This window comes from Scyliorhinus canicula, chromosome 20 (genome assembly GCF_902713615.1).
Source record: "Scyliorhinus canicula chromosome 20, sScyCan1.1, whole genome shotgun sequence".
Taxonomy (NCBI): Eukaryota; Metazoa; Chordata; class Chondrichthyes; order Carcharhiniformes; family Scyliorhinidae; genus Scyliorhinus; species Scyliorhinus canicula.
In genome coordinates, this window is record NC_052165.1 from 64618497 (window position 1) to 64645321 (window position 26825).

Genomic DNA, 26825 nt, shown 5'->3' on the forward strand with positions numbered 1-26825 from the left:
TTTATTTAATGATGCTGTAATTCTTCCCCTTGGGTTGCATTGGTCTGGAGATAAATGGTGAATTCCTGGAAACTCCAGAACTGTTCTGGAATGGTGACAACTCTTTGATTTTGACAACCTAATAAAGCCGTCTCCACTGATCACAATTGGCTTCCCAAGTTATAGCTGACATTAAAAGTGTTTTCTGGGCACGTTTTGCTAGCTCTGGAACAATCCATAGAGATGATACAGAACAGAAGGGGGCCATTCAACCCATCTTGTCCATGAATACTAGATCTCCTCTGAGCTCTAGATGCAGAGCCACTCCTGTACCAGCATGAAAGTTTCCATTTTCTGTCGCATCTCTCGGTCAAATTACAAGCTTGGGCCAAATTATATGTCTTCCATTAGTTTCATACATACTTTATCAATGTCCGAAAGCTTTTGGGATGAAGTACAGCACTTAACCTGATCGGCGAAGCTCAGGCACAAACCCTTAACATAGACATATACAGGCTTGTCCCTGGCTGAAAGAGCACACGGAGGAATATGTACAACTGTACAGAGCATTGGTGAGACTGTACCCAGAGTACTGTGCAATTTTGGTCTCCTTACCTAAGGAGGGATATATTTGCATTGGAAGCAGTTCAGAGAAGGTTCAGCGGGTGACATGGCAGCACAATGGTTAGCACTGCGGCTTCGCAGCCACAGGGTCCCAGCTTCGATTCCCGGCTTGGGTCACTGTCTGTGCCTAGTCTGCATATTCTCCCCGTGTCTGCATGGGTTTCCTTCCTTCCACCCACAGTCCAAAGATGTGCAGGTTAGGTGGATTGGCCATGCTAAATTGTCCTTAGTGTCCAAAAAGGTTAGGAGGGGTTACGGGGATAGGGTGGAAGTGTGGGTGGTCTTTCCGAGGGCCAGTGCACACTGCATGGGCCAAATGGTTTCCATCTGCACTGGACATTCTATGTTCTATGTTCATTATGCTGATTCCTGGAATGAAAAGATTGCCTTTTGGTAAAGATTGGGCCTATACTCAATGGAGTTCAGAAGAATGAGGTGATCTTACTGAAACATCTATGACAAAAGGTAGATGCTGAGAGCATGTTTCCCCTTGTGGGTAATCTAGAAATGGGGGCACACCAGCAATCTCCCATTTAAGATGGTGATGAGGGGGAATTTCTTCCCCCAGAGGCTGGTTGATCTTTGGAATTCTATTCCTGAGAGAGCAGTGGAGCTGGATCAGTGAATAATAATAATAATCTTTATTAGTGTCATAATTAGGCTTACATTTACACTGCAATGAAGTTACTGTGAAAATCCCCTAATTGCAACACTGTTCGGGTACACCGAGGGAGAATTCAGAATGTCCAATTCACCTCACAAGCACGTCTTTCGGGACTTGTGTATTTAAGGCGTGACTTGGAAAGGTTTGGGATCCACGAGGGAGTCAGGGCAAGAAGGAAAGTGGAGTGAAGGCCACAATCAGATCAGCTATGATCATACTGAATGGCGGAGGAGGCTCAATGGTCTACTAGTGTTTATTTTCTTATGATCCTCTGATAATACAAACATTCTCAGCATCCATAAAAGATTCTGTTACGCAGGTCCTCAAGCTATAAATGTGCACTCAAAGTGCAACAGAATCACTACTCTGTGACAGGAACACGTATTATTGTACAGTTACCCATAGAGATTGATAACATTTTTGAATAATCCATAATCAGTTCATTGGCAATTTTATTCAGTATATATCTGCACACTGACAAAACTCACCCATCTAAAACAAATGAGGCTCGAGTGACATGATTCATATAAATCAAACATGCAACATGTAAATTCGGGGTCAAGCACTCAAAAGGCTGAATTACCAGACTGACCAACCATTTGAAGCACAGGACATTCTGATATATCCAAGGACAAAACATTCACATTTGTACATTAATTTAACTATGCCAGCAGGTCACTCTTTCAGTGTTCCCTGTGAGAATCCAAGTTAAATTCTAGCTTATCATGAAGGAAGATAAAACATATTTAGTCAGAAAGGAATAGAGTACATTTACAAAAAAAAAATCACATTTGATACATTATATAAAGTACACTAAACATCAGGCTCGAACTGGAGGAAAGGTGACCATGCACAAAGCAAGCATGATTTGGGGAAGGAGTAGCTAAGGTTGAGTTAGCTGAAGTTGAATTAGTTGGATCAATTATGTTTGATTTAGTGGACGATTCTGTATTGGGATTTAAGTTGACACAATTGTAAGGCTCAATACAAGCATCCAGTTCGGTGACATAGTTTACTACGTCATCGGCAGGCTCACAGTTCTGACCTGTGTAGCACTGGCAAGTGAACTTTTCTGCCATGAAGACAATGTCTTCAAAGGAAGCTCGTCCTATGACTGTGTATCCATCGTCTGATCGTCTTATTCTGAAGCTTGCAGGGTTCAAATGCAGGTAATGGGTGGAGTCCCAGCTCTTGCGCACACACCGCCCTTTCTTCTGACACAGTATTTTACTGCAGAGCCTTGCTGCAGATGTCACGTTAACAATATAAGGATTCAGGATTTCCTTAACATAGTCAGCAATAGCCAAACACGCGCTCTGTAAAACACAACACAGAATCAGAAGTAGCTTCTCCCAGATTTAACATTGATAAATTATTGATATACAATTTAACATTTAGTAAAAAATACAGACATATTCTAGTGATACTGCACAGTTATGATGCTCATCTGTTAACATGACCTGCCCCTTTAAGGTACTCAAAGGTGCAAGAATCACGGTTAATTTATAATAGAAATACTGAGCATCTGCGAAGAGTGAGCCATGTCCAATATGATTCTTCTTCAGAACTCTTCACACCTCTTCTGAGTTCTGCCAGATCGGCTCCATTCTTTCAGCACTTTCTGATTTTATTTCAAACCCCCAGCATCTGCAGTATTTTGCTGTTAATTGGGGTTAATTCCTCAGATTCATTGATTCCTCAGATGATGGGCTGAACGGTGACGCAGTGTTTGGCATTGCTACCTCACGGTGCCAAGGACCGGGGTTCAATCCCGGCCCCGAGTCACTACCCGTGTGGGGTTTGCACATTCTCCCCGAGTCTGCGTGGGTTTTACCCCCACAACTGGCCATGCTAAATTGTCCCTTAATTGGGAAAAAAAAAAAGAATTGGGTACTTCAAATTTTTATTTAAAACTCTACAGTTGAATTAAAAATTATTAAATTGTTTGCAAATTTTAACCTCCAGGTTAGGGTTTCTTTGTCTTTTTAAAAAGATTGCTTTGTCTCTGCAACTAAGCGAGATGTCTGGACACTTTTGTCAATAATATGAAAATAGTTTATCTAATAAATGGCTTGGTTAAATTTCTAATTACACCCCAGTTTCATATCATCTATTTTATTTTGGCTCTTATTCAAAAGTGTTCCAGCACAATGAAAATTTATTTTGATGGGTTGATCTCCAAATACATTCATTATATTTAGAAAACAGTGATTTAATCAATTGTGCAAAATGTTTTATTTTATTTTTTTAATTGTTCACTTTGACCCTCAGGCTGCAAAGACCAATTCACGTTTCAGCACATTTAAGCATGAAAACTAGATGGGCGCAATCAAATGACCTTGTCACGCCCAACTCGGGGCCTCCAGCAAGAGTTGCAACTCTTGGGGCGCCTCGCAAAATCTAATGAGACCTTGCCAGACGCGACCTGGATCTCGCCCTCACTGGGTGGCATCCATATTTGCATGTTTAAGTGAGCAGTTAGGCTCACATAAATATGTCTGCGCTGGATTCTCACAATGTCCGGATCTAATTGCATACGCCTGACCGACCCCGCCATGCACCGTTTAATACTGGTCCACCCAAATGTGGACCAGGTCTAAGGGCACCTGTGGGGGTCTTCCAGGCCATTGGAGACCCCCGGATGGTCAGGCCCGTGGCAGGGTGGTACTCTGGCTCTCCTGTTGGCACCTGGGCATCCTGGCAGTGCCAGTGTGCCACTGGCAGTCTGGCAGAGGCACTACCAGGGTGCCAGTGCCAAGGTGCCAGGTTAGCACTGCCAGGGGTTGGGTCTTGGGGTGCCCTGCCCTTAAGGATGCGGGGGGGGGAAGGAAGCTGGAGTGTGGGGGGGGGGCTCGAGGACCTCCTAAGAGATGCATTGCGGCATGGGGGGGGGGAACAGCGGGTCTGGAGGTCACATTGGGGGGCTCCGGAGGTGGGGAACACAGAGCAGCATTTAAAAATGGCATCCCCTAGCATTGCTGCCTACGGCGCTGAGGACCCGGGTTCGAATCCCGGCCCTGGGTCACTGTCTGTGAGGAGTTTGGACATTCTCCCCGTGTCTGCGTGGGTTTCACCCCCACAACCCAAAGATGTGCAGGTTAGGTGGATTGGCCACGTTAAACTTCCCCTTAATTGGAAAAAATGAATTGATATTCTAAATTTTAAAAAAAAAAATGGCATTCCCGATCTCTTCCTGTACTGACAAGCTGAACTCATCAGTGCGGGAAATAAGGTAACTGTGGCCTTGACGGGGTGTTCTTCATTGTCATAACCTCCCCATGAGGACCACAGGGAAATGATCATTGATCTCCCCGTGGGACTCGGGAGTATGAGCTCCCCAGGTAGGAGGCAGAGGCCTACCACTTGGAGCTCGTCATGAGAAAAGGGTGAAAGCAGGCCCAGGTGTGATAAGTCCTCCCAGCTTGGATTGCACTGGTACGGAGATGCTGCATTATGCAGATCCTTGTAAATGCTTGTAATTAAATCTACATTACGTTTACTGTTAGCCTTCACTGCATCAGTATACTGGCAACAAGGATTAATGGAAATTCCGGGCTCGCCCAATGGTTTGCCTAGATGCCGGAAGTTCGGTGTGGAGAATGTTACGTCATCGATAACAATGCCATTATTTGGGAATCTGGGGGCAGTATACACGTCTGGAGGATTGGAATCAATATGTGGAATACCTGCGATACTTCTTCCAGGCAAATTGGGGGAAGACCCAATAGAAGGTTCTTCTCCTGACCAACTGTGGGGTCCCGACGTTTAGGATCATAAAAAGTTTTCGTACACTGCTGCACCGGATTCATAGCGTCATAGATATTTACAGCATGGAAACAGACCCTTCGGCCCAGCTTGCCCATGCCGCCCAGTGCTATCACTAAGCTAGTCCCACTTGTCTGCATTTGGCCCATATCCCTCTATGTCCACCCTGCCCATGTAACTATCTAAATGCTTTTTAAAAGGAAAAGAAATGTGCCTGCCTCTACCACGGCCTCTGGTAGCCTGTTCCAGATACTCACCACCCTCTGAAGAATTTCTCCCCTCTGGCCTCTTTTGTATCGCTCCCCTTTCACCTTAAACCTATGCCATCTAGTTGTAAACTCCTTTACCTTTGGGAAAAGACTCCTCCAGACTCCAGGGAAAAGGTGCCAGCTAACCCAGCCTCTCCTTAGAACATGAACTATTAAGTCCTGGTAGCATCCTCGTAAATCTCTTCTGCACTCTTTCTAGTTTAACAATATCCTTCCTATAATAGGGTGACCAGAACTGAACACAATATTCCATGTGTGGTCTTACCAATGCCTTGTACAACTTCAGCAAAACATCCCAACTTCTGTATTCAATGTTCTGACCAATGAAACCTAGCATGCTGTATGCCTTCTTCACCACCCTGTCCACCTGCGACTCCACCTTCAAGGGGCTCTGAACCTGTATCCCTAGATCTCTTTGTTCTTTAACTCTCCCCAACACACTAACATTAACTGAATAGGTCCTGCCCCGATTTGATCTACCAAAATGCATCACCTCACATTTATCCAAATTAGCATTGCTGCCTACGGCGCTGAGGACTCGGGTTCGAATCCCGGCCCTGGGTCACTGTCTGTGAGGAGTTTGCACATTCTCCCCATGTCTGCGTGGGTTTCACCCCCACAACCCAAAGATGTGCAGGTTAGGTGGATTGGCCATGTTAAATTGCCCCTTAATTGGAAAAAATGAATTGGATATTCTAAATTTAAAAAAAAAAACGGCGTGCGATCTCCTGGTCAATCAGTCACAGACTTTTTGACCCATCCGTGGCACCTGTGAGAATTCAGGCCGTCTCTCCGAGATGTTGAGGGACCGGATTGTGTGTGGTATTAACAATATGGTCATGCAGAAAAAGTGGTTGGCAGAAACTATATTGGATTTGAAGCGCGCCATTGCGCTTGCCCTCCCTTGGGAGCACGCAGAGAAAAGTGTGCAGTAGCTGCAGGGATCCATGGACTGGCATCCATAGTTTGGGCTGCCATTCCTTTTGGACTCCTATTGGTCAGGGCATGGAGCAGGGCCAGCCAGGCTTTCTCTGACAGAGCAACCCCCCCAGGCAGGTAGGCGGCAGAGTTGAGATCTTGGGCGCTGCCACTGCCCGATGGGATATTTCACCCGAGAGTGAGGATCAACCGCATTGCCAACGTTCTGGTCGTGGTAGTCAAGACGGTCAGGGTAGCAAAGTGTGGCACAGGGTGTGCCGTCCACAACAGCTGCCAAGGTCACCCCAGACTAGGGCCTTGCACGTGGACCCCCCAGTGGAGGATGACTGTTTGATGCAACTGAACGTTGTCTCGACACAAGAGTTGCTCTGACTCAGGTCACTTTGCCGGTAAATGGGAACCCAGTGCCAATGGAAATGGACACTGGGGCTGCTCTGTCCATTGTAGGTCTCTGCACATTTTGACAGAATTTCACAGGGATCATACCGCTGCAATCGAGCGAGGTTGGCTACCTACAAGGGGGAATCATTGAAGATCGTGGGGCCCACCGTGATGCTGGTGATATAAGAGCAACAGTCGGTCTGGAGTTCCTTTAGTGGTGATGCAAAGTTCAGATCCCAACTTGTTAGGTAGAGACTGGCTAAGAGTCCTCAAATTTGATTGCCAAGCGGTCTTTTGGATGGGCAGCGGGAGTCTCTATGACATGCTGGGTCTGTCTCATACGCACTGCTCCCAAATGTTACACGGAGATGCACCACCTGCAGGATCTAGGGGTTATCCAGTCTGTTCAGTTCACAGAATGGTCCGCACTTGTCGTGCCGGTGATGAAGCCCAATAAACCCCACAAAGCCAAAACAGTTTGCTTACCATGAACGGAGCCTCACGGCTGGACTGCTACCTGATGTCCCAGGTCGAAAATTTATATGCCAGGTTTGCTGGAGGCTGCTCATTCGCGAAGCTGGACATGAGCCACGAGTATTTGCAGGGGGAATTCAACCAGGAATCCAGCACCATTAATACCCATTGGTTTGAATACGCCCGCCTTCCATTCAGGGTTTGATCGGACCCTGCAATTTTTCAGTGAGTGATAGAAAACATCAGAGGGCCTGTGAAAAGTAGTCATCTCTTTGGACGATGTACTGGTTACCGGGTCCAAGGAGTGAATATAGCAAATCTCCAGGAACTGCTCCGTCGTTTTGGATGCCAGACTTAAGCACAGTAAGTGTGTTTCTGTGCTAAGGCAGTGACCTATTTGGGTTACTGGGTGGGCAGTAACAGTCCGCACCTGGTAGAGGATAAAGTTTGTGCCATAAAGGGAATCTGAACCTGTGGAACACCGCTGATCTCACGTCTTTTTTGGGTCTAGTCATTTATTATGGGAAGTTTTATTGCCAACCTGGCCACTCTACTGGCTCCACTCCGTGAACTGTTGAGTAAGTACTGGGAGTGAGGCTGGGCCACTTATCAGAATGAGGCATTCGTTGCTCTCACGAGGCACCTCTCTTCGAAACAACTTTTTAAAAAATATATATATAAATTTATAGTGCCCAATTCATTTTTCTAATTCAGGGGCAATTTAGCGTGGCCATTCCACCCAGCCTGCACATCCTTGGGTCGTGGAGGCAAAACCCACGCAAACACGGGGTGAATGTGCTAACTCCACACGGACAGTGACCCAGAGCTGGGATCAAACGTGGGACTTTGGCGCCGTGAGGATCTGTAGCCACCTGGGGTGGCCACGTCCCGATTCCAAAATGGACTTTCGCAAAGAGTACAGGGAAAATTGGACAGTGCTAGGAAAACAAGCAGGTGCAAGATTTGCCTGTGGATTGGAACTTGCAGATCCCAGACAGACCGATACTACAAGCCATTAGCATAGTAATGAGCTATCTCCGGGGACAAAAGAAAAACATTTAAGCAATCAGTACCAGGGCAGACACCCCGGCGCCAGTGGAAACTAAAACAAAGGCAGGCCAACGGTTACCTAGGGCCCGCCCAGTGATCGAGGAACGACCCCTTTATTGGAGAGAATCAATACAAATAATTGGGAACCATAAGGGCGCGAAACCCTTGGGGGTATAAAGAGGAGTCCCCAAAGACAGAGCGCTCTCTTCTTCTTCACCTTCACCTTGGCCTTTGGCTGTCAGTGACGAGAGGCCCACCAAACACGAGCCAAGTAAGTCTAAAGTCAATGCACGCTACGAGATAGGCGCTCCTAGCTACTATTCTATAACAGTTCGAAGCCAGCAGTATCAGAACCGGACAACGGCCATTGTTCCTCTGACTGAGTGGTCGCCCGCAGCTAACTATAGGCTTTAAGTAGTAGTTGTAGTATAGCGAGTAGAGTTTGTGCATGAGTAATAATTGACTGTCTGTGTAAATAAACGTGCATTGATTTCAAATTTATTGGGCGTGATTCTCCGCACTCACGACGGGGCAGAGAATAGCAGGCGGCGCAAATTTTTACGGCGACGCTGGTCCGACGCCCTCCCGCTATTCTCCCCCCCCCCCCCACGCCCGCCCCCCCCGACACGAATCGCTGCTCGCCGTTTTTTTACGGCGATCAGCGATTCTCCCCTGGCCGATGGGCCGATTTCCAAGGCCTTTACGGCCGTTTTCACGATTTTTAATACACCTGCTATACCAGTTCGTGAAAACGGCCGCAAAGTGCCGTTCTGCACAACCATGCCACCGATTGGCACGGCCGCACGCAAGGGTGGCATGGGCCCGCGATCGGTGCCCACCGATCGCGGGCAGCGGGTCCGATTCCCGCGCACTCTTTCTCCCTCCGCCGCCCCGCAGGATAAGTCCGCGGGGCGGCTGAGGGGCATTACGGACCGCGCATGCGCGGGTCTGACACATATGGGCGGATGGGGTCATCCGCGCATGCGCGGGTTGGAGTCGTCCAATCCGCGCATGCGCGGCTGACGTCATCATATGCATCAGCCATCGCTAACTTTGGCGCGCAGGCTTAGCAAAATTCGTTAAGCCCGCGATGCCGGAGTTCACGGGGCCACGATGCTAGCCCCGACCGGGGAGCAGAATCGGGTCCCGGGAGGGGGCGCGGAGGCTGCCGTGAAACACGGCCGGTTTTGTGGCAGCCTTCACGACTTTCCGCCTTTGCGGGGAATCGCGCCCATTAACTGGTGTATCGAGTCATTGATCAGTATTTGGTTTTGAACCTTGTGGTGATATCACAAAGCTACCTGGCGATTCTTGAGCAAAGGTAATTAAAACAGAGCAAATTAAGGAAAGGATAACGAACAACAGATTGAAACAACTTCTGATGCACTATGATCCGACTAAACCTCTCATTCTAACATGTGATGTTCCCCTTACTTTAAAAAAATAATAAATTTAGAGTACCCAATTAATTTTTCCAATTAACGGGCAATTTAGCGTGGCCAATCCACCTATCCTGCACATTTTATGGGTTGTCTGGCCGAACGCATACAAACACCGGGAGAATGTACAAACTCCACACGGACAGTGACCCAGAGCCAGGATTGAACTAGGGCCCTCGGCGTCGTGAGGCTGCAGTGCTAACCACTATGCCACCACGTTGTCCTTGCAGTATCGGGTCAGTGCTGGCCCATGGGTCGTACGATGGCAATGAACGCCCAATCGCCTTCATCTTTAGGATCCTGGCGGACACCGAACGCGTTACAATCAAATAAGGAAAGAAGGTTTGGCTGTGATTTTCGGTGTTAAAAAGTTTAAGAAATACATGTATGTGCGCCATTTCTTCATCATCATGTACCACAAGCCGTTGCTTGGCCTTTTCAGGATAAGGGTATCCCGCCAATCATATTGGCCAGGATCCAGCATTGGACGCTCCTCCTGGCTGTGTAAGAATACTCTTTTCAGCACTGCTTGGGAACCACGATTGCCCATGCCGATGCCCTCAGCCATTAACAATGAATGCCTTTCCCCATCTGCAGCACATCTTGCCATTGATGGCTACTCGAGTGTCTGCGTGGACGCAGCAAGACTTAGGAGTTGACAGAGCTGCGGTTCATGCTGCTGAGGGATGGTGCAGAGGGAGACCTCCCAGCGCCTCTTTGGCCTTTCGCTCAGAAGTTCTCTGTGCTTAGTTTGGGGGATGGTGTTATATTGTGGGGTGCTCGGGAGGTCATCCCCCCCACAGTGTTGGGAGGCCCTGCTTCAGGATACACTGTGGCCACTCGGGAGCGTTGAAGATGAAAATGTTGGCCCGGAGTTATGTTTGGTGGGCAGGAATCGACGGGGATATCGAGAGAGTTGTGAAAAGATGCCTGGTGTGCCAGCCCGTTTGGGACACCGCACCCGATCCAGCATGAGGATCATGATTCGGGTTCCGACATGGACCCAGACATGTCCACACCAGCAGGCTACAGCGTGCCCGGCTCCAAATCCCGGTTATTGCTGTTCTGTGGTTGATCAGAAAGCAGCTGCTCAATACACTCCACCTGACCCCCTCCGCAGTAGTGGGCAAAGTGGCACAGAAGACTCCCTCCACTGGCAGCTGAAGGGGAGCGGCTGAAGGGGAGCTTTTGGGGAGGAGGGGTGTCATAACACAGGGAAACAATCATTGATCTCCCCCGGAAGCTTGTGGAGCACGAGCTCCCATGCAAGGGCAGAGGCCAACCTCTTTGGAGGTCATTCTGAGCCAAGATTAAAAGCAGGCCCTGCTCAGCGCCTGGAGAGATAAGCCCTCCCAGCTACAATTGCACTGGGAGAGAGATACTGCATTACGCAAACTCTCATAATAAATCTCTATTATGTTTACTGTCAGCCTCTTCTGGGTCATTATACTCACCGAGGCCAAAAAAAATCAGAGTCCTTTGAGAGAACTGGGCGCCGACATATTTAAATGAGCCTCATTTAATCTGGATCTCAACCAGCAAGGATAAGATCCAGATCGCAACATCTTGCAAAATCTTCTTATATCTCTCAAGATTTTCCCAGCATCGCAAATCTCGCCAGAGGCCTCTCATGAGATTTAACGGCCTCATTGGGTCTCCGCGTCGGGTACTTGAGGCAGTTCTATCGCACTCTATATGCCCTCATGGTGCAAGAAGAAGAACTTCAAATTTCTTCCGTATTTCATGGGCACTCATCCATCATTATCCACATACTTCAACAAACATAGGCCACTGACTTGCAGCTGCCATTCAAATATGCACAGAATGATGAAATTTGATCCAAAGTATTGCACAGTGGCACAGTGGTTAGCACTGCAGGCTTCGCAGTTTCTTGCTTTTTTTGTGGCTAGTTTCATGCCTACAAGTCATTCATGGTGAAAGATTTGTTCACAAAGATCATAAATAAAACAGCGAGGAATATGAACCCATCAAAATAGTTTGCTTAATCGTATACAGGTAGTCAAATGTTAAAGGGATATTGATGTGTCTATATTGGCTAAATAACTTCAAACTTGTTTTTCCTGTAAAAGGGAGAACTTTACAATGCATTAAAACCATTTTCAACTTACACAAAAATCTCCCACAAAGATAATAACTGAAGAATTGATTTTAGGATGTTGATTGAGGCATAAACATTGGCTAGGACACCAGGGATAACTTCCTGATCTTCTACAAAAATCATGCCGTGGGATATTACATATTGAGAGGGTCCGAACACTTCCCTGACACTGCCGGGTTGTGAGGGGGGGAGGGGGGGGGGGGGGGGGGGGGGGGGGGAGCCACGGGGAGCAGGTAATGGTGAACTCCTCTGTGCTGGGGCAGATTTTAAAGATGGCGCCTCAATCCTCTCATTACTAGGTCGCTGGCGGGGAATCAGAGGCTGCCCTGCCAGTGATAGGTTACGAGACCCACCCCTTGCACTATCTGGCGGGGGCATGGAAAATGCTTCCGGGACACCCTCAAAGCGTCTTTGAGGAAGTGCAACATCCCCCCCGATACCTGGGAACCCGTGGCCCAAGACCGCCTGAAATGGGTTAAAAGCACCTGGGAAGGAACTGAATACCTCGAGTTCAAGCGAAAGGAACACGCAGCAACCCGAGCCCGGAAAATGCTTTCCCCGCATTTCAGGCGGTCTTGGGCCACGGGTTCCCAGGTGTCGGTGGGGATGTTGCCCCACCTGTGACAGAAGATGTAGGTCATACATTTGGACTCTCAGTCACCCAAGCACTTTAGTGTGGAAGACCCAAGAACTCGAGGATAACAAGTTATCCTAGATTCTGAGCGACTGGCCAAGAAGAAGAATAACAGGCAATGTTCCTCAGACGTTACAAAACACCCCTCCCTCCATCCTGGTTTCAAATGGAAGGAATAAAAGATAACGTGTACATTTGTTTTTAATCTATTTTAATCCCTCCAGACTTAAAGTTAATGGTTATAATGGATCCCAGTCACACAGACGCCAGCAGCTGTAGCTTGCCCATTTGATGGTTCACGTGAACCGTGAAAGAAATTGTGAACGGGTGGTCAAACTTCGGACTATCGAGGCCTGTGTACCCTGGTTTCACCACAGCTAATGCACTAATTCACTGACGAATTAGAGAGAACAGGTTTTGACAATCCCAAACAACTGCAATGCCAACGATGCATCCATCACATAAATGGGTAAATGTCAATCATATTTACCTTTGTTTCAGTCATACTTAAACTACCCCAAATAACAAATCCAGCTGTTCCCAGAGCAGCACTTTCTCCAATTGTGTGAACAAGATCAGTCTGCAAAAATGAAAAGAACAATACATTCTAAATTTTATCTGAGGAAAATAATTCCACCTCACCACAATACATTTGATGTTGCATTGCAAGATACCCCCCCCCCTCCCCCCACCAAAAGTTTTTTTTTCTTTATAAATTTAGTGTACCCAATTCATTTTTTCCAATTAAGGGGCAATTTAGCATGGCCAATCCACCTACCCTGCACATCTTTGGGTTGTGGGGGCGAAACCCACGCAAACACGGGGAGAATGTGCAAACTCCACATGGACAGTGACCCAGAGCCGGGATTCGAACCTGGGACCTCGGCGCCTTGAGGCTGCAGGGCCAAACCCACTGCGCCGCCATGTTGCCCTGTTTTTGTGTTTTTATTTGTAGCAGCCCAAAACTACAGGAAATTATCACGCTTTTGACCTACTTTGGCAAATAGCTAAAGGTTTGTTTTTCTTCCGGTGTGCCCGAGTTAGCTTACCTCAGATAGGAATTTATCCTGAGCATTTGTGAATACTGGCCTGGTGTAAACGTACAGAGGTGGTGTATATTCCTGGCTGGAGAGTAATGCCACCCGCTTTGCTTCCTGAACACGGTGACGCACAAACTTAGCGGCAGCAACAGAATCCCGCAGTGTTGTCTGCAGGTAGATAGAGGGAAACAGGGCCGTGCTTTCATCCCACAGCCAGAGAAGCTCATTGTTCCTTGTGATTTCAATGTCAGGACAACTCCCCGTGTAGTTAATAATTTTATCTTTGTAGTGGTAATTGTAACACTCCGGGTATAAGTAATATCCCCAGAGGTGATTGGGTCTCAGTGACTTCCCTAATTTTAACGTTTTTAACATCAAGTCTTTTGCCTGCTCTTCGAATTCACTCTTGGCAATCAGAGTTGCACGGTTCATATCTAACGACTGGTTCCGTTGCATAACCAGCTCGACAGATTTTATTCTGTAAATATCTTTTTGGTCCCAGTTTCGTATCCACTGAGGTCTCCAGTTTTCCCAGTTTATGATCGCAAGTCCAGGACCGGCTTTTGAAGGAATGTAGTATCGAAAGTCTTTTGCTAGCTTCGTGTAGTGAAGGTCCAAGGGTGCCAGCTGGGGGATACCACCATTAAACGACTCTTTGGTTAACTCATCGTAATATGGATAGTAGCCAAGCCTGTTGTGATAGAATATCGTAATGGGCTGTCCTGTAGCAGTTTCTAACGGGCTGCCAATGATCTCAAAAAGGTTCAAGTCGACAATAATTCCAAATTTGTTATCACACAGTTCAATGGGTGCATTCCACATAGCGCTGAATGGGGAGTTCCCCATCAGCGGATCCACAGTTTGATGTTGCGCTTGATTAAAGCCAGTTGAAATAAGTAGGGCAAGCTGGATAATTGCCATGGAGACCGGGTTGCTGATGCAGCCATGGAGTCTCATTATCGCCCTATAGCATCCGTTACCTGAGAGAACAAAAAGGTTTTCAATGTTTCGTGACTGTAGAAGAAAACTGTTCCATCCGTCTTCAATGCTAAAAAATGAAAAGAAAAGTCTTGTTAACCTGACGAGGGCATAACATGTCAAATTTAAAGAAATGCGCTGTGATAGAACACTAGTTTTGTAAGGCTTTTATTTGGAAGATAAATCGGTCAGGGATGCAGGCTGCGTTCCTTTCAATTTCACTACTCCAAATTCCGTTTTAATGTAAAATGTGTAGGCAGTCTGTCCATGGCGCTATATGCAATTTGGTGCATTAGAGCAGTGATTTTCAACCAGTGTGCCGCGCAGTGAGAACTGCCCCAAGTGTGCCTCGAAATTTTGTACAAAAGGTAATGAAAATCAATTTAAAACAAACGTGCTGCTTCATCTTAAACAATATTCCCTCCCACCAAAATTACAACTCCTAAAAGTCATGAAAATTAATCATCAAATACTTTAAATGTCGAATTTTCGATTCCAAAACGTGAACATTCTAAACGCAGGTGGCTGAAGGGTGAAATTGAGATGATGTGATAATCACCATAGAAACCAAGCAATGGCGTTCACGCGTTTTGTTTATTGATAGCAAAACAAGTCAACACAAGCTGGCAGACGCAGCAAACTTGATTGTATCCAGATTTCTTTGCCGGATCTATTTTATATCCCCTGATCTAAGACGAAATGGATCAGTTTGATTCTTCCACTTATTCAATCCTATATTAAAATGTTTCCAATTAAGGGGCAATTTAGCGTGGTCAATCCACCTACCCTGTGCACATCTTTGGGATGTGGGGGTGAGACCCACGCAGACACTGGGAGAATTTGCAAACTCCACATGGACTGTGACCCGGGTCCTCAGTGGCATGATGTAGCAGTGCTAACCACTGTGCCACGGTGCCACCCCGCACTTATTCAATCCTTGATGCAACATCTGAACGCCAAGAGAAAAAATGTAAGAAACGTTCAGAGACAGTACAATGAGGCCTCTCTGGCCTTTGGATTGTCATGGACAGGTGATGCCATTTGCCCCTTACCGGAATATCCCATCTGCAGAGAGAAGTTGGCAAACAGCTTTAGGGTCACAAAAAGTTAGAAATAGTCCAGTTGAGCAGATTTTGAAAATGTGCCTGCATTCGCTGTCGGAGGCCGTGCTTTCTGTGGTGGACTTGAAGCACGAATACATTTGATCCTTATTTGTCAACGTGACGTTTATGAGCAATCGATTCAGCTGACGAAGGTTGCTGTGCCATGGAATTGTCTCACTGAAGCGTGCCGTGTTTCTGAAAAGGTTCGGAACCACTGCATTAGGGGTTGCGCAATCCTCGGCATGTGTGCACCACACATCTGCTACACAGGGATTTGTCAGCACAATGTTGAAAGTCTACATACGTTGTATCAGGCCACAGGAAACACAAGCGGGGCAGTTGCCTGTTTTGCTAGGACAGAGGCAAACTGGGTAATTGCCATAGAGACAGATTTACTAGAACAGCTTACAATTATATTGCACCTCTAATGTAATAAGAGGTCCCAATTGGTGCAGCACAGGAGCATTATAGATAAACTTTTTCTTGCCAAAGGATTATGCAACTTTAGAACTTTCTGCCTAGAAGGCAGAATTGTTGAATATTTTTAAAGGCAGTTGTAGATTGATTTTTTGTTGGGTAAGGAAATCAAAGTTAACCGGGGTAGATAGGAATGTGGAACTTGAAACACAAACAAATCAGCCACAATCTTACAAATGGCGGAGCAGGCTCAAGGGGCCTGATTCTGCTCCTAATTTGCATGTTTGTATGTAGAACAAAGTACGGCACCGAGTCGCATAGAGAGATATTGGCCTTGGCTTCCCGCATCCCCTACAGCATGTTTTGTGGAGGCGGAGAATCAGGAGATCCTGTCATGGCCGACAAGGTTTTCCGTTCCATACACCCTGCAGTGTCAGAGGGACATGGAAGATTCCGGCCATGAAGTCAGATTATCAAAAGTTGGGGGCGGCACGGTGGTGCAATGGTTAGAACTGCTGCCTCTCGGCAGGAGGACCCATGTCTGCGTGGGTCTGGCCCCCACAACCCAAATATGCGCAGGGTAGGTGGATTGGCCGAGCAAAGTTGCCCTTTAATTAGAAAAAGAAGAATTGGGTATTTTAAATTTATTTTTTAAAAAGATCAAAAGCTAGCACTATTAGGCATGTTTGAAGGAGTGTTGTAAAGGAAGGAAGTGAGTTAAAGAGACAGACAGGAGCAGGGAGGAGATTTGAGCCCAGGGCCCAGGCAGCAGAAAGTCTGGTCACCAGCTCAAAAGGCCAGAATTAGAAGATTTCAGATACCTCAGAAGGTTGTCGAGATAGCAGAGATAGGGAGTCACAAAGCCACAGAAGGATTTAAAAACAAGGATGAGAATTTTAAAATCAAGACATTACTTGACTGGAAGCCAGCCTAGGTTAGCGAGTACGGAGGTCAGAGGTGAATGCGATTTGATGTGAGGAGACAGAGGCAGCTGCGCTTGGGATGGCCTCAGGTTTTGGAGGGTAGAATGTGGGAGGTCAGTGGGGAATGCATTGGAATAGACAAGTCTTGTGGTAATAAAGTCATGAACCAGCATTTCAGCAGAAGTTGAGCTGAGAGGGTGAACTTGGGAAGAGACAGGGTGAACTTGGGAAGAGACAGGGTGAACTTGGGAAGAGACAAGGTGAACTTGGGAAAAGTAAAGGTGGCTGCAATAGGCAGCATTTCATAATAATGCAAACATTTTGTTGGAAGATCGTTTTGGAGTCAAATGTGATATCACGGTTTCAAAATGTCTAACTTAACTGACTCGAACTTCAGAGTGGGACTAATTGGGTACTTCTTTCAAAAGGCCACCTTAGTATTATGAACCAAATCCCCTACTTCTATGATTATGTGGGAATGTAAAATGAGGAGCTTGATTTTCTGTCCCATGTTGCGCCATCCTGCTATTCCCAATCGTGATGCTCCCGACCCATTTCGGCCAGCACAATTGGGATCATACTTGCAGTAATTTGTTTTGATCAAAGTATTGATGAAGATGCCAAAGCGTAGGGCGCTATTCTCCAGCCTCATTGTGCTCTCGCTTGAGCGGGACAAGGCCGGTGAATAGTGGGAGAGGCGGAAAATTAGAACCGCACCAAGCGCCAAACCATTTGTGATACAACTGGCCCACTCCCATAGGCAAATCGGGATCTCGCCATAGCGGCAGGGGCAGCAGGGTAGCATGGTGGTTAGCATAAATGCTTCACAGCTCCAGGGTCCCAGGTTCGATTCCCGGCTGGGTCACTGTCTGTGTGGAGTCTGCACGTCCTCCCCCTGTGTGCGTGGGTTTCCTCCGGGTGCTCCGGTTTCCTCCCACAGTCCAAAGATGTGTGGGTTAGGTGGATTGGCCATGCTAAATTGCCCGTAGTGTCCTAATAAAAGTAAGGTTAAGGGGGGGGTTGTTGGGTTACGGGTATAGGGTGGATACGTGGGCTTGAGTAGGGTGATCATGGCTCGGCACAACATTGAGGGCCGAAGGGCCTGTTCTGTGCTGTACTGTTCTATGTTCTATGTTGTAAGAAACCAATTATCATCAGTTAAGCCCTATTTCCATACAATTAATGAGAGCCAACCCATATCAATCGACCAGCTGTGATTCATTGGCTCCTTTTGAAAATGGCATAATGCCCCTGTGCTCGGGGGGGGGGGGAATGAGGGATAAAAGCAAATTACTGCGGATGCTAGAATCTGAAACAAAAGGGAAAATGCTGGAAAATCTCAGCAAGTCTGGCAGCATCTGTAGGGAGAGAAAAGAGCTAACGTTTCGAGCCCGATGACTCTTTGTCAAAGCTAGCAGACAGAGAGAGTGGGAAATATTTATACTGTGGAGTAGGAATGAAAGATGAGTCATAGCCACAGAAACCCAAGAAAACGGTGCTAATGGCCCAGATACCAAGGGGAAAGAGTGCTAATGGCAGTCCCCAGAGAGGACAAAAGATGTGAAAGGTCAAACAGCAGAGAAACTAACATCAGAGGATGAACTGTAGGTGTGGGGGGAGGGGAAGGGGGCAGCAAAGAGGAGAACGGTGCAGGAAAGAAAGAAATGGTAAAAGACAGTGAAAATAAAATGAAAACAAATGGGTCGAGGTGGGGCTGATCATCTGAAGTTGTTGAATTCGATAAGGGAAAACGGGGAGGCGGGGGGCACAGGCCTCATCAGATGGGTGAAACACGGGAGAGCTGGTGGCCACCGTCGCTAGTCCATAGGATGGGTCCGGGTTGCTACCATGCGCCCCCTCCTCCCGGTCGGTGCCCATGGGCCCTGGGGTTCACCTCAGGATGGAGGGGCAGCTGGACGGAGCCCGGCTGCCCCTGCGTCATCCAGCCATCCCACCCTGGCGGCTCCCGATGTCTACACCACTGTCAACACCCCTCAGTCGATGCCCCTCAGTGACTGGGCTATGCTCTGCAGCACCTAGACATTGCCCATCTGTGACTGGAAGAGGCTCTGCAACACCTTGGCCATTCCGGTCTGAGAGCAGGACATGTCCGGCAGCACCTCATCAAAGTCAGCCTGGTACTGGGTGACATCCCCCAGTGAGTCGGACATTCTGCCGAGGCCCTCAGCAATGATCATCACTGGCTACGCCACGCCTTGGACACCTTCACTCATGCTGCCGCGTCATGCCCCAGGCTCTCCATTGCCTTTGCCACCCTAGCAGTGTTGACCATGGTGCCACACATTGCTGGTGACATCCCATAGCCTCTGGGACTCCTCCATTTGGCTATGGACCTGCTGGAGTGTTGCTGACATTTGTCTCCGAATGCCCCTGCTGCTCTCTAACGTCTCCATCAGCTCCGGGTATACCTGTTCCAGAGCTGGGGTGTCAACTCACCCATGCTGCCCGGTATGACGTTGACCTTCTTGCAGCACTGGAGGCCAGTCCTCCTCGTCATGCTGCCTGAGCTTACGGCCACTGCCACTTCATCCCAGTTAGCACTGGCTGCCCTGTGATTCACCCTCTGAGACCATCGGGGGAACAGGACATCCCTCCTGGCCTCCGCTGCATTGAGGAGCTTCGCTTGGTCTGCATCCTTGAAGCGTGGGACCGGTCATCTCGGTGCCATGGCTGCAGGCCGAGTAGGGTTGGCTGTACAAGTCCTGTTTAAATGCTGCTTGGCCTTATTTTTTTAAATAAATTTAGAGTATCCAATTGTTGTTTTCCAATTAAGGGGCAATTTAGCGTGGCCAATCCACCTACCCTGCATATCTTTGGGTTGTGGGGGTGAAACACACGCAGACATGGGGAGAATGTGCAAACTCCACACGGACAGTGGCCCAGGGCCGGGATTCGAACCCGGGAGCTCGGAAGGGGTGGGGCTTTCGAGCACAGTCCCAGCGAATCGGCTAGCATGCCTTCATTTGCGGCGTCAGCCCTTGGTCTTCGGTAAGTGAACCAATTAACATTGAATAGCGTGCCGGCCTCGCTGGGTCGGGTGGCGGAAAGCTCGCGGCAGTTCCTGCTTGCTTCCACACTTGGGAAATATTTCCAGAGAATCGTGCCCATAGTGTTTGGCTGCGTTTTAGCAATACGGCGTATCTGGGGCTGGACTCTCCGCATCATGGCGCTGAAATCACGTTCAGCGATGAGGCGGACGATCCAGTTTCCCGCACGGAATTGGGACCGACGCCAGTTCAGAAATTCTCCGCGCCCCCCCCAAAAGCGGCATACTCGGGGGGGTACACTGTGCCGATTATCCACCACTTGAGGCCATTGCCTGAGGCCTGCTCCGTTAATCTCTGCCCCCAACCAGCTGAATTCCCGACAGCATGGACCACTCATGGCCCCACCATTCGGGATACTTGCGAGGTAGCTGCAGACTCAGTCCGGGGCCGCAACAGTTGGGGGTGGGTCGATCGGAGGCGGGGGTGGGGGGCCTCAGTCCGGACTGGGCTTTTATTGTGCGGGCGGTCCGTGTCAGCCATGCAGCCGATTGGGGGCACTATTTCTGCGGTCCGAGTCTGCCATGGAGTACAGTGCGGCCGCTGGAGGCCACCGCTGTGCGCATGCGCAGCCTCTGACCCAGAAGTGCGAGGGGCCGTATCGGCAGCTGGAGCTGTGAGCTCCACGACAGCTGCCTGCTAGCCCCCTACAAGGCTGTGAATCTGTGGCCTTTTGACGCCAGTTTTTCTGTCCCTGAATCCAGCCCCAGATACTTGGAACATGCTGGAAACCTTCAATCTAAACAAACAGGTTATGCAGTGTCTAATCCAGAGGGATTTAGAACTACAATCACAGAAGAATGTTGAAATTGAAAGTGTATTTAAATTCAGTTTCATATCAGGATTTTAAATCAATGGTGGTTAACATTGTGCAGTGACAGTATTGGAGAATTTATGTATTTAAAAAAATAATATAAATTTAGAGTACCCAATTCATTTTTTCCAATTAAGGGACAATTTGGCGTGGCCAATCCACCTAGCCTGCACATCTTTGGGTTCTGGGGGCGAAACCCGCATAAATACGGGGAGAATGTGCAAACTTCACACGGACAGTGACCCAGAGCCGGGACTGAACCTGGGACCTCGGCGCTGTGAGACAGCAGTGCTATCCACTGTGCCATCATGCTGCTCTGGAGAACTCATTGCTGAGGATATATATTATTGATAGTTATACAACACAGCTATGTAAATTGAAGCATATTAGGATGACTATCAGCAAATTATTGGCTCGTTATAATGTAGTGAGGGATTTAAACTAGGTTTGGAAAATTCTAACACGATTCTTCTCCAATGATTTTCAATTTTACATTTATACTTGAAAAGTATTATTTTTACATAGAATTTACAGTGCAGAAGGAGGCCATTCGGCTCATCGAGTCTGCACCGGCTCTTGGAAAGAGCATCCTACCCAAGGTCAACACATCCAACCTATCCCCATAGCCCAGTAACCCCACCCAACACTAAGGGCAATTTTGGACACTAAGGGCAATTTAGCGTGGCCAAGCCACCTAACCTGCACATCTTTGGACTGTGGGAGGAAACCAGAGTACCAGGAGGAAACCCACACACACACGGAGCAGATGTGCAGACTCCGCACAGACAGTGACCCAAGCTGGGAATCGAACCTGGGACCCTGGAGCTGTGAAGCGATTGTGCTATCCACAATGCTACCGTGCTGCCCCAAAAAATTATGGCCTCTGAACTTGTACATGTCTCTCCTACTATTAGAGTGTTAGAAACTGACACTGCACATGTGTTGCAATTGCCCCATTGACTTTACTGTAAAATTCTATGACTTTATCACAGCATTAGGAGTGAAGACTATTTCAGTACCAAAAATTAAATAGAACTTTGCAACTTAAAAATATATTTCAAGAATATTGAAATAAAATGTTTTCGATTATAACATTTGGACAAATGTTTTAGAGCTGATTCGCTATTTTTAGAAAGGTTAAATAAAAACTTTACCTTTAAAATAGGAACACTTTCCACCGATTTAAATTTAAAAGACCTCAAATAACATTACAGTTCATTGTTGAATTTCACCCATGAAAAGGAGAGCCTTATTTGTAGCAAGGTAGAAAGCGATCGCTTCTCAGAGCTTTTATGAACATTCTTGTTTTACCGGGAACAGTATCTGTAATTACAGGTTAGTCTTTCAATATCACTTTCCTGGAATCACTTACATTCTTGATGGCTAACTCAGCAGGCTCTTGTTTACAGGATGCAATCTCCTTTCGATGGGTGCTTCTTTCTTTAGGGCCTGAGCTTCCGCTTAACTCTCAGTTCAGCCAATAAGGTCCCACTGCGATCTTAAGGTACTTTAGCAAGTTAACCGAGGGTGACTTTAAACAGAGGTGAATGGAATTGCAGCAGTGACGCTGGGACAGATCCAGAAAAGTGTGTGTGACAAAAGTAATTCAGGGTCTTTCTGCCTCAATAAACCACAACATTCCTGAACACCTTGTTTAATGTAGTGTCAACATATGGGCCCCTTGTGATTCTTGCCCCCAAGGTGCAAAGAGTGCCCCTTAAAATCAATACAGCTCTTAAAACATCACCTGACTGAACAAAGCTGACATGACTGACCTATTCACAATGAGGTTCCTTGTCTGTGCAGTTACGTAGTTGATCATTTATCCTGGAAGGAGACAAACCAGTATAGTTTAGCACCTCAGGTTACATCCTCAACAAAGTCACACAATAGCTATGGGGGTAGGGGGAGGGAAGGAGGAAAGAATAGGTGATTAACATTTTCCCTCCTGGGAAGAGGGAACGTTGTTCTCCTGCAGCAGGCATGGCACATTCAACAGGAAAATCAAATACATTCTCACAAGTCATATTTTGTATTTAACATTAGGATGATATTAAATACAGGTGATGTGTCAAATTAAAGTTGAGGCACATGCATATTTAAGAGGCAACATTATTGAAATCAACTAAGCAGAAACAAGGAAAGGACCCTGAACTATCAGTTTGTGAAAACACAAAATGCAGTCTGTTTACTTCTTCCAAATTAATTTACTTATATAACTTTCCACAGAATCAAAGTAGCCAGACAGATTCAAAACGTCTTTGGCTATTTAAAAAATTTTTTTTTTTTTTTTTTAAAGAGTACCCAATTATTTTTTCCAATTAAGGGGCAATTTAGAGTGGCCAATCCACCTATCCTGCACGTCTTCGGGTTGTGGGGGTGAAACCCACGCAGACACGGGGAGAATGTGCAAACTCCACACAGACAGTGACCCAGGGTCGGGATCGAACCTGGGTCCTTGGTGCCGTGAGGCAGCAGTGCTAACCACTGTACCACCTTATTTTTAAGTTGGTTTACGGGAAAACTGAAATGCTAGATTTGTGAGTTTGTTGGATTGGCTTTGGGGTTCAACATTTAAATAAATGCTTTGTGTACATTTAAATTTATATGATTTGCGGTCCCAGTACTGCTTTACACAGATATTAGAGTTGATGATAAATGTATTTCTCAGATCACCATAGAACAGTACAGTACAGAACAGGCCCTTTGGCCCTCGATGTTGTGCCGAGCAATTATCACCCTACTCAAACCCACGTATCCACCCTATACCCGTAACCCAAACCCCCCCCCCCCCACCTTAACCTTACTTTTTAGGACACTACGGGCAATTTAGCATGGCCAATCCACCTAACCCGCACATCTTTGGACTGTGGGAGGAAACCGGAGCACCCGGAGGAAACCCACGCACACACGGGGAGGACGTGCAGACTCCACACAGACAGTGACCCAGCCGGGAATCGAACCTGGGATCCTGGAGCTGTGAAGCATTTATGCTAACCACCATGCTACCGTGCTGCCCAATGTACTGCAGAACATCATACCATGTGCTGCGGAATGATCCATTGTCACTTTGGTACACTTGTGCAAGTGAATGATATAGCATTCTGGATTATACATGTATTCAAAATCATAACATAGGTCCTAACTTTTCAAATAACGTAACAATATAACATGATCTGGCAGCACATGGAGAGGATACATTTTAAATGTTTACTCATAGCTCACAATATGCACACGCCCAAAAGGTACAGACATCCAGTTGATAATTCAACACATTGGAGAGGATGGAATGACTAACCCTCACCCTTTGTCCAGCATAGTCTGGTTAATATTCCAAACATTTTTCATGCTCGCATTTAAAGACACTGTAGTAATCCACAGGAGGCAGGAGTTCCGTCACCACACCAATATTTATTTACAAGAACGATATTACAGGAGCAGCTACAAACAGTGCTGCTAGTAGTCCAGTCAACTTAAGACTGCTCACAAAGCCTACACAGGTGATTATATGGGCCCCCTCAATGAGCTATCATTGAGGAAGCTCATACTCCAATTGGCCAACCAATAAAGCCAATTGGAGTTCATTACAGACACCTTGTAAATAACACTTTTCATGACCACCAAACATCTCAAAGCACTTTGCAGGTGATTAAATACTTTAAGTCACTGTTGTAATGTAAAAAATGCATTGTTTCCTGCCATTCTCCAGAACTTATTCAAAATCTGTAGTCAATAGCCTAATTCACATCAGGCCCTGCTCAATCGTATTCACTGTATTCATCTGTATTTACTGGAACTTGATCTATCAATGCCTCAATTTCTAAGATTATTCACTGCTTTTCCAAATCCATCTATCTTTTGCTCCTCCCCAGATTTGTCATCAGAGTCCAATAACCCTGGAGATATTTGCACTGCTCCAATTCGTGCACATCCCTCCAATACACTGGAAGCTGCTCCTTCATCTGCCTTGGACCTAGACTTTGGAATTCCCTTCCTAATTTCTCTACACCTCTCTCCTGGATTAAGACACTGACGAAAACTTACTTCTTTGACCAAGTTTTTTGGTCATCTGCTCTAACACCTCTCTTTCTGGCTCATCAAATTCTGTTTGATTCCTGGGGCTGTTTCCCGTTGTTAAAGCGGTTTTATAAATTCCAGTTGCTGTTTTCTCGCCATTTTCAGTCGGGCCATGCAGAAGCACCATTGGATGTGGTGCAATTTGTTTGCTATATGAAATGATCTTGTACTTTCGACTAAAATGGTTGTTTGCACAAGGAAAATAGGAGTAAAGCCATGGTTCCTTGAGCCAAGCTGGGATGAATTCCATGTTCATTGTCTGCCGGAGCTCGCAAACTTGCTTTTGGAGAGAGGGAATGCAATCGGTGAGGTGGTTTTGTCTCTTGTCTCCAGTTACAAAGAAAATGGTTTCCACATCCATTCTTTCTTCCTGGGCCTGCTAATGGGATCAGATCTCAACCCATAATTATAGACCAGCATCTTGATTTTTGCATTTATAAAACCATCAGATTAGATATAGCTCTCGGGGCTAAAGAGATCAAGGGATCTGGGGGGAATTGCAGGATCAGGGTACTGAACTTGATAATCAGCCATGATCATAATGAATGATGGAGCAGGCTCGAAGGGCCGAATGGCCTCCCCTATTTTCTATGTTTCTATGACTAGCGCATCTATTCAGCCCTTTTCCACTCCAGCTCTTTTAAAGAAGAATACGGTTAGTCACGCTCCCTGGGTCTTTCCCCACATGCAGGCAAATCTCTTCCTCCTTTAAGCATTTATCCATTTCCATTGTGAAAGCGAGGACAGAATCATCATCCTATCAGGCACTGCTTTCCAAATCAAAACCACTTGGACATTTGCCTTCATTTTACCTTCTGATTATTTTGACAATCATCTTAAACCTGTGCTTCAATCTTTGGAATCAAAACTTCAGTTATATTGGAAGTAGCTTATCCTTATTCACTGTACCTAAATCCTCCATGATTCCAACCCCCCGCCCCCAAGATAACAAAAATCTGTCCATCTTAAAGTGACTTTGTTTGAAAAAAAACTTGTCTGCCTTAAAGTGACCTTGTTCCAACTAAGAACAAAGATGAATACATCATATGCTCTCACCAAAGCCCAATACACTTGTAGAAAGTGGTCTGTATTCTTGTTCTCCAATCCCCTTGCAATAAAGACCAGCTTTCCCAATTGCCTGCTGTACCTGCATTCTAACTTTCTGTTCCTTGAACAAATCTTTCCAAGTCTCTTTGAATATCAGCATTGACAATTTTCAAGCCTTTTGGGTTCCCTTACCTGCCTTACTCACAGTCACACATTCCTGTTCTTGACCATGGCCAGAATAAGAAGTACTTAACCTAAGGGGTGTGACTGCCCCCTGGAACCAAGTGTGCAGGTAACTTCTCCACCCCTAATATATTGCTGTGATCAAAGCTCAGGCTTCAGTGTGTCAACTCCGAGTTAAGGTTCCTTGCAGAGTAGACACTTACTGTAAACACAAATGCACAGGTGTCCACCAAAACCCACATATTACATCTCCAACACACCACCTACCATGCCAACTTTATTTTATTATTATTACTGAAATAATAGTCTTATTTCACTAATTAGGTTTCAAGTTTGGAAATATCACTCAACTGTTATCTATTAAGTAATTTAACTCATTAAGCCATGAATTTAATGCTATCTCCCCAATCCCAGTTTAAACTACTGCCCTCATTTAGAGAGTTAATGGGGGTGATTTTTTAATTTTATTTAATTTTAGAGTGTCCAATTCAGTTTTTCCAATCAAGGGCAATTTACTGTGGCCAATCCACCTTCCCTGCACATCTTTGGGTTAAGGGGGAAAAACCCACGCAAACACGGGGAGAATGTGCAAACTCCACACAGACAGTGACCCAGTGCCGGGATTGAACCTGGGACCTCAGCGCCGTGAGGCAGCAGTGCTATCCACTGCACCACCGTGCTGCCTGTAATGGGGGTGATTTTGAGCCGTCAGTCAGAACGGCTGTGCGGGCTACTGTAAAGGCCCCATGAGAGGCCAGGCTGAATGGGCCGAGTGGGGGACTCTGACGGGTGTTTTAGAGTCTCATGAGGCCTGAAGAGCCTCATACAGTGGGGAGGATGA

General features: G+C 46.7%; 1 protein-coding gene across 10 annotated transcripts; it reads right to left on the minus strand.

The window, feature by feature from the left end:
- Positions 1-1701: 1701 nt before the first annotated feature.
- LOC119955255 (hyaluronidase PH-20-like) lies at positions 1702-26075 on the minus strand. Of its 10 annotated transcripts, XM_038781298.1 has the most exons (7): positions 25994-26027; positions 22453-22504; positions 22050-22244; positions 15408-15653; positions 13387-14425; positions 12828-12917; positions 1702-2583 (listed from the first exon to the last, which is right to left on the minus strand). In XM_038781298.1, exons 4-7 carry the CDS (start codon positions 15554-15556, stop codon positions 2053-2055), a joined length of 1809 nt encoding a protein of 602 aa, XP_038637226.1. In that variant the 5' UTR covers positions 15557-15653; positions 22050-22244; positions 22453-22504; positions 25994-26027; the 3' UTR covers positions 1702-2052. The 10 variants fall into 10 exon arrangements, with proteins under 10 accessions (XP_038637226.1, XP_038637224.1, XP_038637231.1 ...); XM_038781296.1 differs by lacking the exon at positions 22050-22244 and having other exon boundaries at positions 25994-26075; XM_038781303.1 differs by lacking the exon at positions 15408-15653 and having other exon boundaries at positions 13387-14357.
- Positions 26076-26825: the final 750 nt, after the last annotated feature.

Excerpts from the sequence above, each read along its gene's own strand:
- LOC119955255 (XM_038781296.1), bottom strand. The coding sequence starts at position 22,499 with ATGATCAACTACGTAACTGCACAGACAAGGAACCTCATTGTGAATAG. Across the intron at positions 15,654-22,452 it reads AGGAACCTCATTGTGAATAG|AAACACGGCACGCTTCAGTG; the intron begins GTCAGTCATGTC and ends GAACCTTTTCAG. Across the intron at positions 2,584-12,827 it reads TAAGTATGACTGAAACAAAG|AGCGCGTGTTTGGCTATTGC; the intron begins GTAAATATGATT and ends TGTGTTTTACAG.